The following is a 16,088-nucleotide window of genomic DNA, read 5'->3' on the forward strand; positions in this document are numbered from 1 at the left end:
TTTATTCAAATGGACGAAAACAACTGATTCATTTATGTTTATAAAAAATTTGGTCAACCGGAATAATATATAAAATATGCATGAATAGAATAACCAAGTTATTTTGATTTGTTGGAACAAGTAATGCGTTGCTGTCATAGAAAAAATGTGATAAACCAACCGTTTATAGAGTGAACGATACAAAATCATTATTTCTTCTATTTAAAGCAAACTTGGTTTGATGAAACAGTTTGTCACAGCTGTTCACATAAATAATGAATGTTTCAAATATATTTAAGCAAATGGTTTCGATGTCAAATTTGTTGAACATACATGCATAATAATTTTTTTTTAGAAAGGAATCACCACTTATCAAGGCCTGAAGACTATTAGAAAATGAAGTTTAATGGGAAACAAGAACTTGCTTACATTGGACTTGAAAGCGACCATGTTGTAATTAGAAAAGAGGTCCGCAGTACAGAGTTCCACAGACAGGCAGTTTTAAGAAAGATATTTTGTTCATGGAATTTGCATTTAGATTTAGGCACTGATAGAAAGTGGGAGAAATTGTTGATAGTGGTTGTAGTTAGACGAGTGTTGTGAATGTTTTGCACTGATTTATAGTTTGTACGGCAAACACACTGTGGCTTTCATAGCATGCAGTATCAAATCAAATAGATAATATTGTCAAGTATCTCCATACAAAATACGGTATCAAATCATATTAATTTTTTATGTAATCAATAATTATGACATCAGTTAATTTTTTAATGGTGGAATAATTTGCTTTAAATAAAACAATTTTTCATTTATTTTATGCAAAGTTTTGGCTCTTTTCTGCTTTTCTTTTCTTTGTTAGATCTCAAACAATTCAGTTGTTTCTGTAAAACGCATTAAAGAGAATAGTGATCATAAAAAACGTTTCACAGTAGAAGATAGAAGAAATAAGGCAAGTGATACGGAAAGACTGATAGAGAGACACTTAATACGTTTGAGAAGGCTTGACTGCTGTATCAGCAAAAGCTGGCTCGCAATTATATTTTAATATTAACCCAGTTTTTTATGGTTACATATTTTTGATCTGAAAATGGATCATTACACAGTACCCATGATCCGTTGGGTCACAGTTACTACCACCGTTTTTTACATCGGTTTGATTCGAAAATGCATAAACACATTTATTATAAAATGTTTGTTGCATAACTAAAAATAAAAAGTCACTTTACTTCTGTATCGTTCTTATACATAAAAGGAACTTACACGTGTATTTGCAAACAATGTTAATTAACAGAATCATTAAGAAATAATAGAGTGGTTGAATTAACAAGGTGACAGAAGGCGAGAGAAATATATAAATGATGAGTGACTTGTTCAGTTAATTACATGTTAGGAAGATAAAAATGGATTTGTTTTTCAAAATGAACTAAATCTCAGAACTAAAGAATATTTTTTATACGTTTTTTTATGCGTTTCATTTGAAAATTACATAAGTTATTATTGAATATCTAGGCGAGAACTTGAATACCTACTAGAGAGAACTTGAATGCCTACTGGACGCTATCTTTGAGTGTTTAGCGTCTCTCTGTACAAGGGTTTGTCAGGAAAATCTTGCATGAGAATATTTTTCCCTTAAAAAAACTCTGACCAAATATTCAAAACAACATAGAATTCGCGGCCTAAATTAGATCTCCTCGATATCGCTAAGCAACATTGGCTTTTACAAGAAATGGTGTACTTTCTCTAAGTGATGTTACCTCAAGTAACAGCACGAAGTTGAATATTCCACAAGACTAGATGAATTTTTGTTCTGGAATCCAGTAAGACCAAAAAAATATACTCTAACATATTTAAATTGTCAATTGGGGAAAATGATGTTCTCAACTTCTTTACTAACTCAGTGTTTGAGAAGTTAAAGGAGAACTTTAATCGAATATTCGAATATTTGAATATGCATTTCGTATAAAGATCTGGGGTTAACACTTGATCTTTGAGTAAAATGAGAAAAAGAAATTCTTATTGGATAACTAAAAATAATAAGCTTTTTATAGATAATGTAGAAGCAAAGAATCTTATTATTTTACCATCTAATTTACACACGTGTTTATAGTGTGTATAGAAATACTATGTAAATTAGTTCAAAATTAATAGTTATTTTTTCTTTTAGATTCTGGCAAAGACGTTATAAATTGTTAGGTGGAATCAATACTCGGTGAGTAAAAATTATACATACAGTGAAGTATAACAGTAATATATATATATATATATATATGTACATATATATATATATATATATATGTACATATATATATATACACACATATATAAGCGAGATAAGATACTGATAGAATTCAGATGAAAATCCTGATAGATATTACTTGGAGTAATACTTTCAAGGAGATACATATATATACATACATATACATACATATATACATATATATGACGATTGCAACGTCTTGACAGACGAGTGCCACTCCCTCAGACACTTAACGTCCATGAGTCCAAAAATGACTTCCATTGCCACAGGACCATTTTAATAGACAAATGCCTGAGGGAGTATCTATACACAGATGATGTTACAGAGTCTTAGCTTTGTACGACAGCTAAGTCTCTCTCTCTCTGTTCCAAATGTTGAGATCCAGCAACAAGCAAGAGCAAGATAGCCAGCAACAAGTTAAACTGCAGACCAGCTTAATGCGGGTACTGGTCTCTCGCTTTATGGTTTTTTTAAACCAAAGATTTGCTTCTCCTAGAAAGTTTGTCTTCATCACGGCTTACGGGAGCCCTCTCCACCCCAACACACACATACATACACACAAACACACACGGTGCTAGTTGGCCGTTGACCCCGAAAAAGGGTTCATTCACCCTTGTGAAGGTCTTGTTTTTAATCCTTCATGGAGAATAGCCACCCTGCTCACCAAACAAGTCTGGTGGGGGAACCAGTTTAGTCACCGGTGACAAAACCAGGAGGCATGTAGTACTGGGTTACATGGTAACATATATATATATACATATACATATATATATATATACATATACATATATACATATGTATACATATATATATATACATACATACATTATATATATATATATATATATATATATATATATATATATATATATATATATATATATATGAGCAAACAATAAAATATGTTAAAAAACACTTTGAAATGAGTTAAAAACATATTTGCCTTTGGATTATTATGGACCATCTTCTTCCAATTACGGGATTTCCTTGGATTTTACTTGTACAAATGGAAATTATTTTAACTTTCTTGAAGTTTTACATTTGGATTTTACCGTCACTGGATTTTTTTATCTTCCACCAGACTATCTATTCATGTGTAATCACCTTTTTCTTTACCATATTCCCTCTGCTTAACTTATTTTGTTTTCAAGTAAGATCTTTGACTTACTTGTTGTTTCATCAAATACTTCTACATGCAAAATCCGATCCCGTATTTTGCTAATTCCTACCCTCTGATTAGAAGGAGAGTATTTCTTCGAAACTTTTTTTTTTTTTTTTTTTTACACAGTGATCACCACTTATCAAGGCCCGGAAGCCACTCAGGGATAAGGGTTATTGCAAGTACATTAAGTTAGTGAGGAGATTTGCTGAAGTGTTTACTTAAGGGGGCGGTTCATTAGGAATTTGTTAACATTGGACTTGAAGACATCCAAGTTGTAGTCCGGAGGGAAGCAGGCAGACGGAACAGAGTTCCACAGGCGTGCAGTTCTAAGAAAGAAGCTTTGTTCATGGAATCCGCGTTTTGATTTAGGCACAGATATAGAGTGGGGGAAATTTTTCACAGTGGATTCAGCTAAACGGGTGTTTTTTGTGAAAGATTGGCGAGGGGAGACCAGAGATTAGAGTTCAGACGAGCATCTGCCATGGAAATAACGATAAAACAAGGACAGGCTCGCAACGACTCTTCTGTGGGAGAGAGGTTGCAGGGTAGAGAAAAGGGCATCCCCCACTAAGCCACAAAGTCTATTTTGTACTCTGTCAAGGCAGGATAGGCTGTTTTTAGCAGCTCCTGCCCAGATATGGCAACAGTATTCCATCCTTGGACGTACTTGGCTTTTATATAGATAGAGAATTGCATCAGTAGTGAGATATCTTCTCGAGCGGTAGAAAGATCCCACCATCTTTCCAGCGACCTTGGCAACAGACTTGATGTACGTGTTCCATTTCAGATCAGGAGTAAAGATCAAACCCAGAAGCTTGTCAAAACACGGAGCCTCACCCAGACGAGAGCCATCCATCACAATTGATGCCAGATGGGGATCAGAGCGTTGATGATGTAAGGATAGGAGTTTGGTTTTGGATGCATTAAAGGTAACCAGCCACATCTTCCCCCACAGAACCACGCGCTCGAGATCAGAGGAGAGAGAATCAGAGAGAGCTTTGTCATTCACAGCCTTTGATGTGTTGCCGTAGATGGTTCTGTCATCAGCATAGATGTCAACGAATGATTTAAGTATGTGTTTAGGGAGGTTATTGATGTAGATCAGGAAGAGATTTGGGCCCAGGATTGACCCCTGGGGGACTTCAGCATTTATATTGCAGGCCTCCGATTTTTGTCCATCGACCACTACTCTTATGAGCCTATCGGAGAGAAATGATTTAATGATTGAGAAAACATTTCCCGTTATACCGTAGCTGGAAATCTTGTGAAGTAGACCCTTATGCCATACCTTGTCAAAGGCCTTTGATATGTCAAGAGCAATTGCCCTAGAAAGGAAGCCTTTGTCAAGAGATTCACTTATCCTGTGGGATATAACCGTCAGCACATCTGCGGTAAATCTTGCAGAGCGGAAACCATATTGTGTGTCACTAAGAAGGTTATTCCTGCCGAGGTGGTTGACTATTTCTCTATTTAATATGGATTCCAGCAACTTACTCATAACACACAGGAGACTTATAGGTCTGTATTGAGAGGGAGATGACTTATCACCTGAATTCTTAAATATAGGGCAAACTGAAGAGGTCTTCCAGGGAGTCGGAAAGCACTTCTCCTTAAGGCAGCGCTTAAATAGTTTCGTAAGTATGGGAGCAAGTTCTGGTTGAAGCTTTTTTAACACTATAATTGGGATGCCATCAGGGCCAGTTGCTTTACTGGAATCTAGGTTCTTTATTAGCTTGGCGACCTCCTGCACGGATATTTGTATGTTACCTAGCTTGTTCTGTGTTATAGGAGGAAATATTGGGAGTTGATGGGTTTCGTCGCATAGGGTAGAATTAGCTGCAAAGTTCTTTGCAAATAGTTTGGCCTTGTCTGACGCTGACGAGATGACCTCTGGTCCATTGATAATGGTTGGGATAGAACGCACACTTCTGTTCAGGATCCTATTTGTTATTTGCCAAAACTGGTGAGAACCAAGCCGCTGATCAGCTACCTTGGATTTAACAGACTGGGCATATAGCTCTCTTGCATTTTTTATTACTCTTTTACAGTGGTTGCTGGCAGACCTGAAAGCAGCTTTAGTTTCAGTGCATCTATTACGTTGGTAGCTATGGAAAAAGTGATTTCTGTGCGTGATAGCAGCAGCACATTCTCGGGAGAACCATGGCTGGCTGTTAGGTTTTTGTTGAAATTTTTTAGATGGTATGAATTGGTCTATGCCTACAATTAACCATTCGGTCAGATCTGATACTATAGAGGACACTTCCTTTTTAAACATGGAGTGCAGAGGTAAATCAGATATGAATGTATGGAAGCTATCCCAGTCAGCCATGGAGTATCGGTATACAGTACGGTGGAGGGGTACGTCTGGGGGCTTCTTACATTTCGTTTTTATCTTAACTGATACGACGGAGTGGTCGGAGGATCCTAGAGGAGAATGAACGGAACATGAACATAGCTCAGGGGAAGTTGAGAGAAAAAGGTCTAAGAGGCTTGCATATTGACCGGGTGTATCGGGCACACGGGTGGGTTCGCGAACAATCTGAGTGAGGTCATAAGCAATGGCAAAATCATGACAAAACCTTCCCTCATCATCTGTCTTATTTGAATGGGTCAGCCATTCCACGTTATGGACGTTGAAATCACCACATATGTGGATGTTAGCCGAGGGATGTGAAGACAGTATGTGGTCTATTTTCTCAGATATGCTCTTAAAGATATTAACTCCGCTGTTGTAGGGCCTATAGAGGGCAAATATAAATGCAGTGGTGTTAGCAAGTGCAACCCTGAAGTACATATAGGGTAAATTAGGATCTTCTCTAGAGATATCCCTGCCACACGGGAAGCCATCCTTTATGTAGGCACATATTCCATGCCCATGGCGATCTTGGGTGTCAGATTTAGCTGTTAAATTAGAGTATCCGTTAATTATGAACTCGTCTCCGCGGATTAAGGACTATCGATTTATCTAGTGTTTCCTTTTGAGATTAAATATGTTTTTAACTCATTTCAAAGTGTTTTTTAACATATTTTATTTATTGTTTGCTCATATTATAAGCTCTATTTCCTATTTGGTTTTATCAAGCTTTTATATCTAGCTGAGATAAATTTATAAATATTAATTCTTTAACATTTATAATTTACTTTAATTTTACCATCTTGGATCATTTTGGTAAATTCAATTGTAATTTTCATTTTATATATATATATATATATATATATATACACACATGGTGATGGTGATTGTCACTTCTTGACAGAAGCAGACCATCTTTCCCTTGCTTTATTGTTGATTACTCATTCATTTTCATGTATTTTGAAATATCTTCTTTTTTTATATTATATACACATATATACACTTGTACATGTGGAGATATGATCAAGATGCATCAATTCCTATTTTCTGTGGGAACGAAAGTGGCTCTTCAGACCAGCCCCGCTCTTATACAGTCTGTTGTAAAGGTCACACTTAAGCTGAAATTGATGGATGTCAACTGGTGCTGGTCTACTGTGGACGCTCATATGACGCTTCAGGCCTCCACTCGATTTACAGACCACAGAGCAAACAGAACATCTGTACCCTGCAATGTTTTCCCCATCAAAGAAAGATTGATCTCCATGTGAACGATTGTGGCTCGCTAGGCCAGCTCCGGATAAAGTCATTTTACCGCATAAATCACATTTTACTGCATGAAATCCTCTGACAGACCTGATATATCTGACAGATTCTTCTTCCGGATATCACGCTTCATTTTTGCATGCTCATATTTTTCTTCTCAAAACTATCACAGCCATGATAGACCAAGTAGCGCCACTTTTTACGATCATTGGAAGCACTTTCCCAACTGAACACGTCAATACCAAGAGCTATGTATATATATATACATGCATACATACATCATATATATAAACATACATATATACATGATGATTGCAACGTCTTGTCAGACGAGTGTCACTCCCTCAGACATTTAAAATCCATGATTGCAAATGTCTGAGGGAGTATCTATACAAATATGATGTTACAGAGTCTTAGCTTTGTACGACAGCTAAGTCTCTCTCTCGGTTCAAAATGTTGAGATCCAGCAACAAGCAAGAGCAAGATAGCCAGCAACAAATTAAACTGCAGACCAGCTTAATGCGGGTACTGGTCTTTCGCTTTATGGTTTTTTAGATTAGAGATTTGCTTCTCCTAAAAATGTTGCCTTCACCACGGCTTACGGGAGCCCTCTCTACCCCAATACACATATACACACACACAAATATACACGGTGCTAGTTGGCCGTTGACCCAGAAAAAGAGTTCATTCGCCCTTTGGAAGGTCTTGTTTTTAATCCTTCGGGGAGACTAGCCACCCTCCTCACCAAACAAGTCTGGTGGGGGAACCAGTTTAGTCGCCAGTGACCCGACCATGAGGCAAGTAGTACTGGGTTACATGGTACCAGTAGCATATGACATGACCTGACATACCAAGAGCTATGTATATATATATATATACATGCATACATACATACATACATCATATATATATATACATGCATATATACATACATACATACATATATAAATACTATGTATATATACATGCATACATACATACATATATACATAGAGCTATGTATATATCTCTTGCTCGTCCGTCGAAGTCGACGATGACCAAGGTATCAATCAGTTCGGCGTCGGGGGTCGGTGGGTCCTGAGATGGCTGATGAGGCTAATCCATGCTTGGATTTATTTTATGTAATGTACATTCTGTTGCACTTTAAAAAAAAAAATCATTGAAAATTTTATATCTATATCATTAATTGCTAGATGAAAGATAATGTTTTTAAATTGCAACAAAATGTACATTACATAAAATAAATCCAAGGTAATTTTTTGAATCAATTTAAATTAAATTTTTATACCTTACTTTGATAAATTTATAGAAGTGCACTTTGAAGATAAATAAATTTCAAATTGAATCTTGTACCTTTATTTTTTTAAAGCCTATAGTAAAAACATTTTGTTTAACAATTTTCATGTCTTGGATGAAATGCTTTTCTAACTTGTATCTTATCTTTTCAAGATTATATTTTAAAACTCTCCTTCTATGTCAGTTTTCTCCTCTCACCACAACTCATTTTTGCAACCCCCTCTTTGTATTATTACAGGTTTGAATATTCTCTCTGTTTCAGTTTGTATTTCTCCTCATACTACAACTCATTTTTGCAACCCCCTCTTTGTATTATTACAGGTCTGAATATTCTCTCTGTTTCAGTTTGTATTTCTCCTCACACCACAACTCATTTTTTGCAACCCCCTCTTTGTAATACAGGTCTGAATAATGAGAAAATCTGAATTTTTTTAAACAAAAACTTTAAAATAACTTTTTTAGATTAAATTTTTTTAAACTTCTTTCAGAATAGAAAATCTTAAAAATTTAATAAGGAACATATTTCATATAGGTTTCATTAAAAATATTCAGTAAATAACGAGAAAAATAGAGAAGAAAATTTCAAAAGGACTATATATCTGGTTATATAACTGGTTATGGTCAATAGTAGTCCTCGTCTTTGTTATTGTTATTCTATTATTATTATTATTATTTAAAACATTTTGTGTCCTGCTCTTTCACGCGAGGACTAATATATATAAAGAGATAGATAGATAGATAGATAGATAGATAGATACATCGTATAACCTCGGGATACGGTGGCACTAAGGTTTGTTTTCTTTCAATTTTCGATGTGGAATACGATGTTGACTGAACCCTGGTTACGGTATTTGCCTCGCCTTACGGTGTTATTTATATTTGGGGTTCTATTATATATATATATATATATATATATATATATATAAATGTAACTCTTGGTTCGTTCGTAATTTATAGTCTAAATAAATAAATGATTGCTTTGACATTTTGGTATAATATGTTTACTGTACTCATGCGTGTTTCTATATATCTCTTTTTAATTATAACATTATACTTAATTTTTCTATAATAAATAGGTGGTTTTCTTTGTACCGATAGGCAATTTTTTTTTATTTATGGACAATTATTTATCACCGCTTGCGTCATGTGACCAGTGTTTCCAATTAAGTGGTTTTCCCACTAGATCTGGAGATTTCGTTTGCAATCTAGTGGGGAATTCTAGAAAATCTGGAGATATTTTGCACCCACACACCCGCAATTTTAGATTAAAAAATAAAGAAAATCGCTTGAAAATACTTTAAACCATAAAATAAACTCATTCATGTAAGTAAAAAAGTAACATTTATTGCCTTTGGTAACAATTATTCATTGATTATTTGTTTTGTTTTTCACCTTTTTTTTCGGCTAACCATTCTTGAATCTCGCTATAAAATCGATTTTTCCAAGTACATTTTAGGGGGGGGGGGCATTCCAACCTCCTTAGTTTTGTTTAAAATACGATCTAAGCAAACCCTCTTAGTCAAAAATTCTAAAAAGCAAGAAACAACAGCAAAAAAAACAAAAGAACTTATACCAAACACAGTAGAATTTAATTATCTACCAAACTAAATACTTTTAACATGCTAAAACAAAGTTTAAAAATTTTTTTTTTATTTTTCTAATTTCCAAATATGTTGTTCAAAGTGGATTTTACACACTGAATAAAAAAAAAAATAATAAACAAATGTCCGCTTATCGCTTAAGGAGTAAGCCTTAAATGACTAGCTGTATCAGAATTTTGTATGAATTTTTGACACCCCTAACGCGAAACTGCGAATAAAATATAAAAAACTCGCAATTTCTCTTTTAAAAGTGGGTTGTTTATTTTCTTTATGGATTATACTTCCAAAATAAACTATTAAAGTTGTATAAAAAGTAATAGAAATATTATTTTTTTATTTTTTAAAAACAGTAATGAAATTAATTGAATTTTACGAAATTAATTGAATTTTACGAGTTCAGTATTTTCAATTTTTAAACTTTAAAAATCTATCAAAATCTTTTTATTGATTCTATTTTTACGTCAATGTGAAATTTTATGCTCTTTCGAATAAATCGAATATAATATTTTAGACAAACGTTTTTTTTTTTATTCAAGCCCCCCCCCCATTTTCAAATGTCTATTAAAAAGTAAATAATTAATTTACTCACCAAAGTTTTATATATCACAAATAAAAGATCAATATATAATATATTCAAATTTAAAACAAAAAAGTAGTGTTTTTTAGAAATTTACCTGTTTAAAACTTTTTTTTTAACACGTTGTTTTTTTGTTTTTTTTAATGAAACCTTAGTCCTTGCTCCTTTAATTGAAAAGAAAAATTAAGGCTTGAATTACATTTTTCAAGGAGTTATAAGCTTGGAAAACGGATGGAATTATTAAATATTTTTCACAAAATGTCTGACACACCTAACAAATGACTTATCTACCACTAACCCTAAGTTCGAGTTGCACTCCCAAATTTAGAGTTAGTGATAGTCATAGATTTTTTATATAATTTTCCAAGAGTGAAGTCCCCAATGATTAAATGACATGCAACCAGTTAATTGTTGGAAAGACAACTTTTAATAAAAGAAATGAAATAAAAATAACTTAAACACAGTTTCAGCACGTATAAAAGATACTTGAATTTTACTGCATTTTGTATCAGGTGTTTTTGTTATTGTTTACAATTTCTCAAATATTAATTATTTTACACAAATGATTGTGTTGTTCCTACTTACTTGCCTCCCCCCAAGAGCCGTCATTCATGATGTTACTTATTTTTACTAATTTTTAGACGTTTATTTTATTTAATTGTCAGCATGAACCAACTTTTAAAGATGCAGCATATGCTAACACTTCAGCGAAGTTTACTGTATTTATTTTTTAGCAAACATTAATAACAGAAAGTTTTACACTTTATTTTTTTTTTTTGCATAATTAATGATGGAAGTATGTTTTCTGTTTTTCTTACCATCTGTTGAAAAAAAATTTGTAGAGTCTCTTGAAAAAAAACAAACTTTTCTCTACTTTCACCTAACTATTTACAATGTTCATATAAAGCATTCATCTGTTCTTTTTATTATAAAAATTCCGTTTTCAAAAAGAAACGTTTACTGCCAAATTTCTTTAGAAAAAAAGTGCAAGTTTTCTTGAAAAAAAAAAAAACAAAACAAAAAACTTTCACCTAACATTTTATGGTAAAAAATTAATTTTTTTTGGAGAAAACCCCCCAACTTTTATTGATAAAAAAAAAATTGCAAAAAATAATAAAAGTAAATAAACGAACAAAATGCAATTTTTCTTGAGGAATGTGTTCCATTTTAACAAACTGAGCCACAGCAACGCGTGGCCGGGTACAGCTAGTATATATATATATATATATATATATATATATATATATATATATATATATATATATATATATATATATATATATATATATACCAACCATAATAGGTTTTGTTATTGGTGAGTTTTGAATCCAAAGTTTTATGAAAATTAAAATAATGTCTCAATTTTTCTATAGATTATCAAAAACACAACCAACAATGATCCTTAGATCATTGTACTAAATTATCAGCCATGTGACCTCTTGGGTCATAATCACTGCTGATATTTGTTCCACTGAATACGCTTGAAAATTTATAAACGATGATACATCTGTTAAGAAATCCTTATTGCCTAACTCAAAATAATGTCAGTCTACTTATAGAAGTAACTGAAAAGAGTCAATCTTTCTATAGATGCTCACAAGAATATTAAGAAACATTAGAGAGTGGTTGTATCAACACACTGATAGAGGGTGAGGGAAAGACATAAATAACACAGTTGTTCTGATAATAAAAATTAGAATAATTAAAATAGATTTTTTTCAAACATATCTTAATATTTCAAACGTATCCTATCGCAGAACAAAGTAATATTTACGCATTAAAGGAAAAAAGAATTTTAGGGAAATAAACGTTGATTAACTCAGATTTAGTAGAATATTTAATAGATAATATATTTGTTCTTTAATCATCATAATAAACATTATTATTTGCCTCTAAAATCCTATTTGTCTTCCTGTAATTTATTGTTTTTTTCTAAGGACAAATCTAACCCTGTAAAACATAGGTAAGAAATAAATGTTACAAAACCCGCTTAATGGATGTATTAACAATCCTGTTCAAAACATCCAGTGAGCATCAAATGCAAAATTCAAGGCTCAATTTCATAATTCAATGCTAGTAAATACAATAAAATGATCAGTAATTGAATGTATCATCTCACCAGTTAATGAGAGAGGAAGATGTCTCATTTGTATTTTCGTCAACAGATTCACATGGATGTCCATCACTGTATAAAAAAAACAATAAGTTTAAGCTCATATAAACAAATTAAAAAAAAAGAATAGTTGGCCGAAACGTCGTGAAACAACCAGAAGATGAGTATAATAGTCCGCAATAAATGAATAAATAATACAAATTATTCATCTCAATAAACATTTCAATTGATTAAATAAAAAAAAGCTGTTATTTTAAGAAAATAATTGAAAAATCGTTAAGAAAAAGAGAGAAATCAAATTCTTATTTCTTTAAAAAGTATGTGTATATTATATTCTTTAATTAGATATCTAACGTATTTCTTATTACTTGTGCACTATATCATCAGGTAAGAATAACTTTTCTTTCTAAAATACTATGATGGTTATTAAGGATCTAAGGATATGTTCAATATTTATGCTGCTTTGGTTTTAAAGTGATTCTTCTTTAATTAATCTACATTTTATCTGTCGTTATAATTATAAATATTAAACCATATAAGCGTTGAACTGTTTTATCTCACATTAACTTACTGTTAAAAACAAAAAAAAAAAACGTACTTCACAATATATATAACAAATCAGTTCATATATATATACAAGTAAAATTACATTTGTAACATTTTATTCATTTAGTAATTGATGAAAATATTGCAAACATAAATTCTGCTATAATTTCTTATTAGACAGATGAAGAATACAACTGAATGATTTTGTGTCCATTGAGGATTTGATATGAGAGACAGAAAATTACTTTTGGCTTTCAAATTCTTCACAAATCCACAAGTATTAGAAGATTTATAAACAAAGATTAAAGCAATATTATAATAAACAAAATTAATTATAGTTTATAGCAACTCGGTTTAATTAGTAATTACCCACTAAACAATATCGTAATAATTAATCACTAAGCTATATCGTAATAATTAATCACTAAGCAATACCGTAATAATTAATCACTAAGCAATAGCGTAATATTAACCACTAAATAATATCGTAAAAAATAATCACTAAACAATATCAGAATAATTAATCACTAAATAATATCGTAAAAATTAATCACTAAACAATGTCGTAATAATTAATCACTAAGTAATATCGTAATAATTAATCACTAAAACATAACGTAATAAATCAATCACTCAACGATATCGTCATAATTAATCACTAAAAATATCGAAAAATATAATCGCTAAACAATATCGTAATAAATGAATCACGAAACAATATCGTAATAAATCAATCACTCAACGATATCGTCATAATTAATCACTGAAAACATCGAAACATATAATCACTAAACAATATCGTAACAAATCACACACTAAACAATATAATAATAATTAATCAATAAGCAATATAATAATAATTAATCAATAAGCAATATCGTAAAAACATCACTTAACAATATCGTAATAATTGATCAATAAACAATATTGTTAAAAGTAATAGCTAAGATATATCGTAAAAAATTAATTATAGTTTATAGCAACTCCGTTTAATTAGTAATTACTCACTAAACAATATCGTAATAATTAATCACTAAGCTATATCGTAATATTAACCACTAAAAATATCGTCAAAAATAATCACTGAACAATATCGGAATAATTAACCACTAAATAATATCGTAAAATTAATCACTGAACAATATCGTAATAATTACTCACTAAGCAATATCCTAATAATTAATCACTAAATATTACCGTAATAATCAATCATAAAACAATATCGTAATAAATCAATCACTAAAAAATATCGTAATAATTAATCACTAAAATATCGTAATAAAGTAAACAGTAAACAATATCGCAATAAATCAATGACTAAAAAATATCGTAATAAATTAATCACTAAACAATATCATAAAAATAGCACTAAACAATACCGTAATAATTAATCACTAAACAATATTGTAATACATTAAACACTTAACTATATCGTAATAAATCAAGCACTTAACAATATCGTCACAATTAATCACTAACCAATATGGTAATAATTAATCACTAAACAATCTCGTAATGACTAAGCATTAACGATATCGTAATAATTAATCACTAAACAATAGTAAGTAATCACTAAGCAATATCGTAATAATTAACCACTAAACAAAATCGTATTAATAAATCACTAACCAATATTGTAATAAATTATTCACTAAGCAATATTGTAATAATTAATCACCAAACAATATCGTAATAATTAATCACTAAACAATATTGTAATAATTAATCACTAAACAATATCGTAATAATTAATCACTAAACAATATTGTAATAATTAATCACTAAACAATATCGTAATAAATTAATCACTAAACGATATCGTAATAATTAATCACTAAATAATATAATAATTATTAATCAATAGGAAATATCGTAAAAAAATCACTTAACAATATCGTAATAATTGATTAATAAACAATATTGTTAAAAGTAAGAGCTAAGATATATCGGAAAAAATTAATCAGAAAACAATATCGTGATAATAAATCACTTAAAAGTATTGAAATAATTAATCACTAAACAATATCCTAATAAATGAATCACTTAACAATATCCTAATACTTTATCACTAAACAATATCGTATTAATAAATCACTAAACAATATCTTAATAATCTATCACTAAACAATATCGAAATAAATTAAACACTAAACAATATCGTCCCAATTTATAACGAAAAACATCGTGATAAATTAATTACTAAACAATATTGTAAGAAATTATCACTAAACAATATGATAGTACAATAATCATTAAGCAATATCGTTAGAAATCAATCACTAAACACTATCGTAATAATTAATCATTAACCAATATCATAATAATTAATCAATAACTAATATCGTAATAAATTAATCCTTGAACAATATCCTAATAAATCAATCACTAAACAATGTCGAAATAATTAATCACTAAACAATATTGTAATAAATTAATCACTGAACAATAGCGTAATAAATTAATCCTTAAGCATTATCGTTACAAATCAATCACTAAACACTATTGTAATAATTAATCATTAACCAATATCGTAATAATTAATAAATAATATCGTTATAAATCATTAAACAATATCGTAATGAATAAATCACTAAACTATATCATCACAATAAATCACTGAACACTATCGTAATAATTAACCACTTAACAATATCGTAATAATGAACCATTAAACAATATCGTAATAATTAATCACTGAAAATATCGTTATAATGAATCACTAAACAATATCATGATAATTAATCACTAAGCAATATCGTAATAACTAATCACTAAGCAATATTGTAATAACTAATCACTAAACAATATTGTAATAACTAATTACTAAAAAATATTGTAATAATTAATAACTCAGCAATATCGTAATAATCAATCACTAAACAATATCGTAATAATTAATCATTAAGCAATATCGTAATAACTAATCACTAAGCAATATTGT

At 30.8% G+C, this 16,088-nt stretch overlaps 1 protein-coding gene across 20 annotated transcripts in view; it reads right to left on the minus strand.

Moving 5' to 3' along the window:
- LOC145293809 (potassium channel subfamily T member 2-like) overlaps window positions 1–16,088 on the minus strand; it is a 659,145-nt gene that overhangs the window by 151,971 nt on the left and 491,086 nt on the right. For all 20 annotated transcript variants that reach the window (XM_080140398.1, XM_080140404.1, XM_080140403.1 and 17 more), the window contains one exon: window positions 12,608–12,673. In XM_080140398.1, the coding sequence (XP_079996524.1) occupies window positions 12,608–12,673 (66 nt within the window). The remainder of the gene's footprint in view (window positions 1–12,607; window positions 12,674–16,088) is intronic.

The sequence above is a fragment of the Euprymna scolopes genome, chromosome 15 (assembly GCF_053919585.1).
Source record: "Euprymna scolopes isolate OS-2025 chromosome 15, ASM5391958v1, whole genome shotgun sequence".
NCBI classification, from domain to species: domain Eukaryota; kingdom Metazoa; phylum Mollusca; class Cephalopoda; order Sepiida; family Sepiolidae; genus Euprymna; species Euprymna scolopes.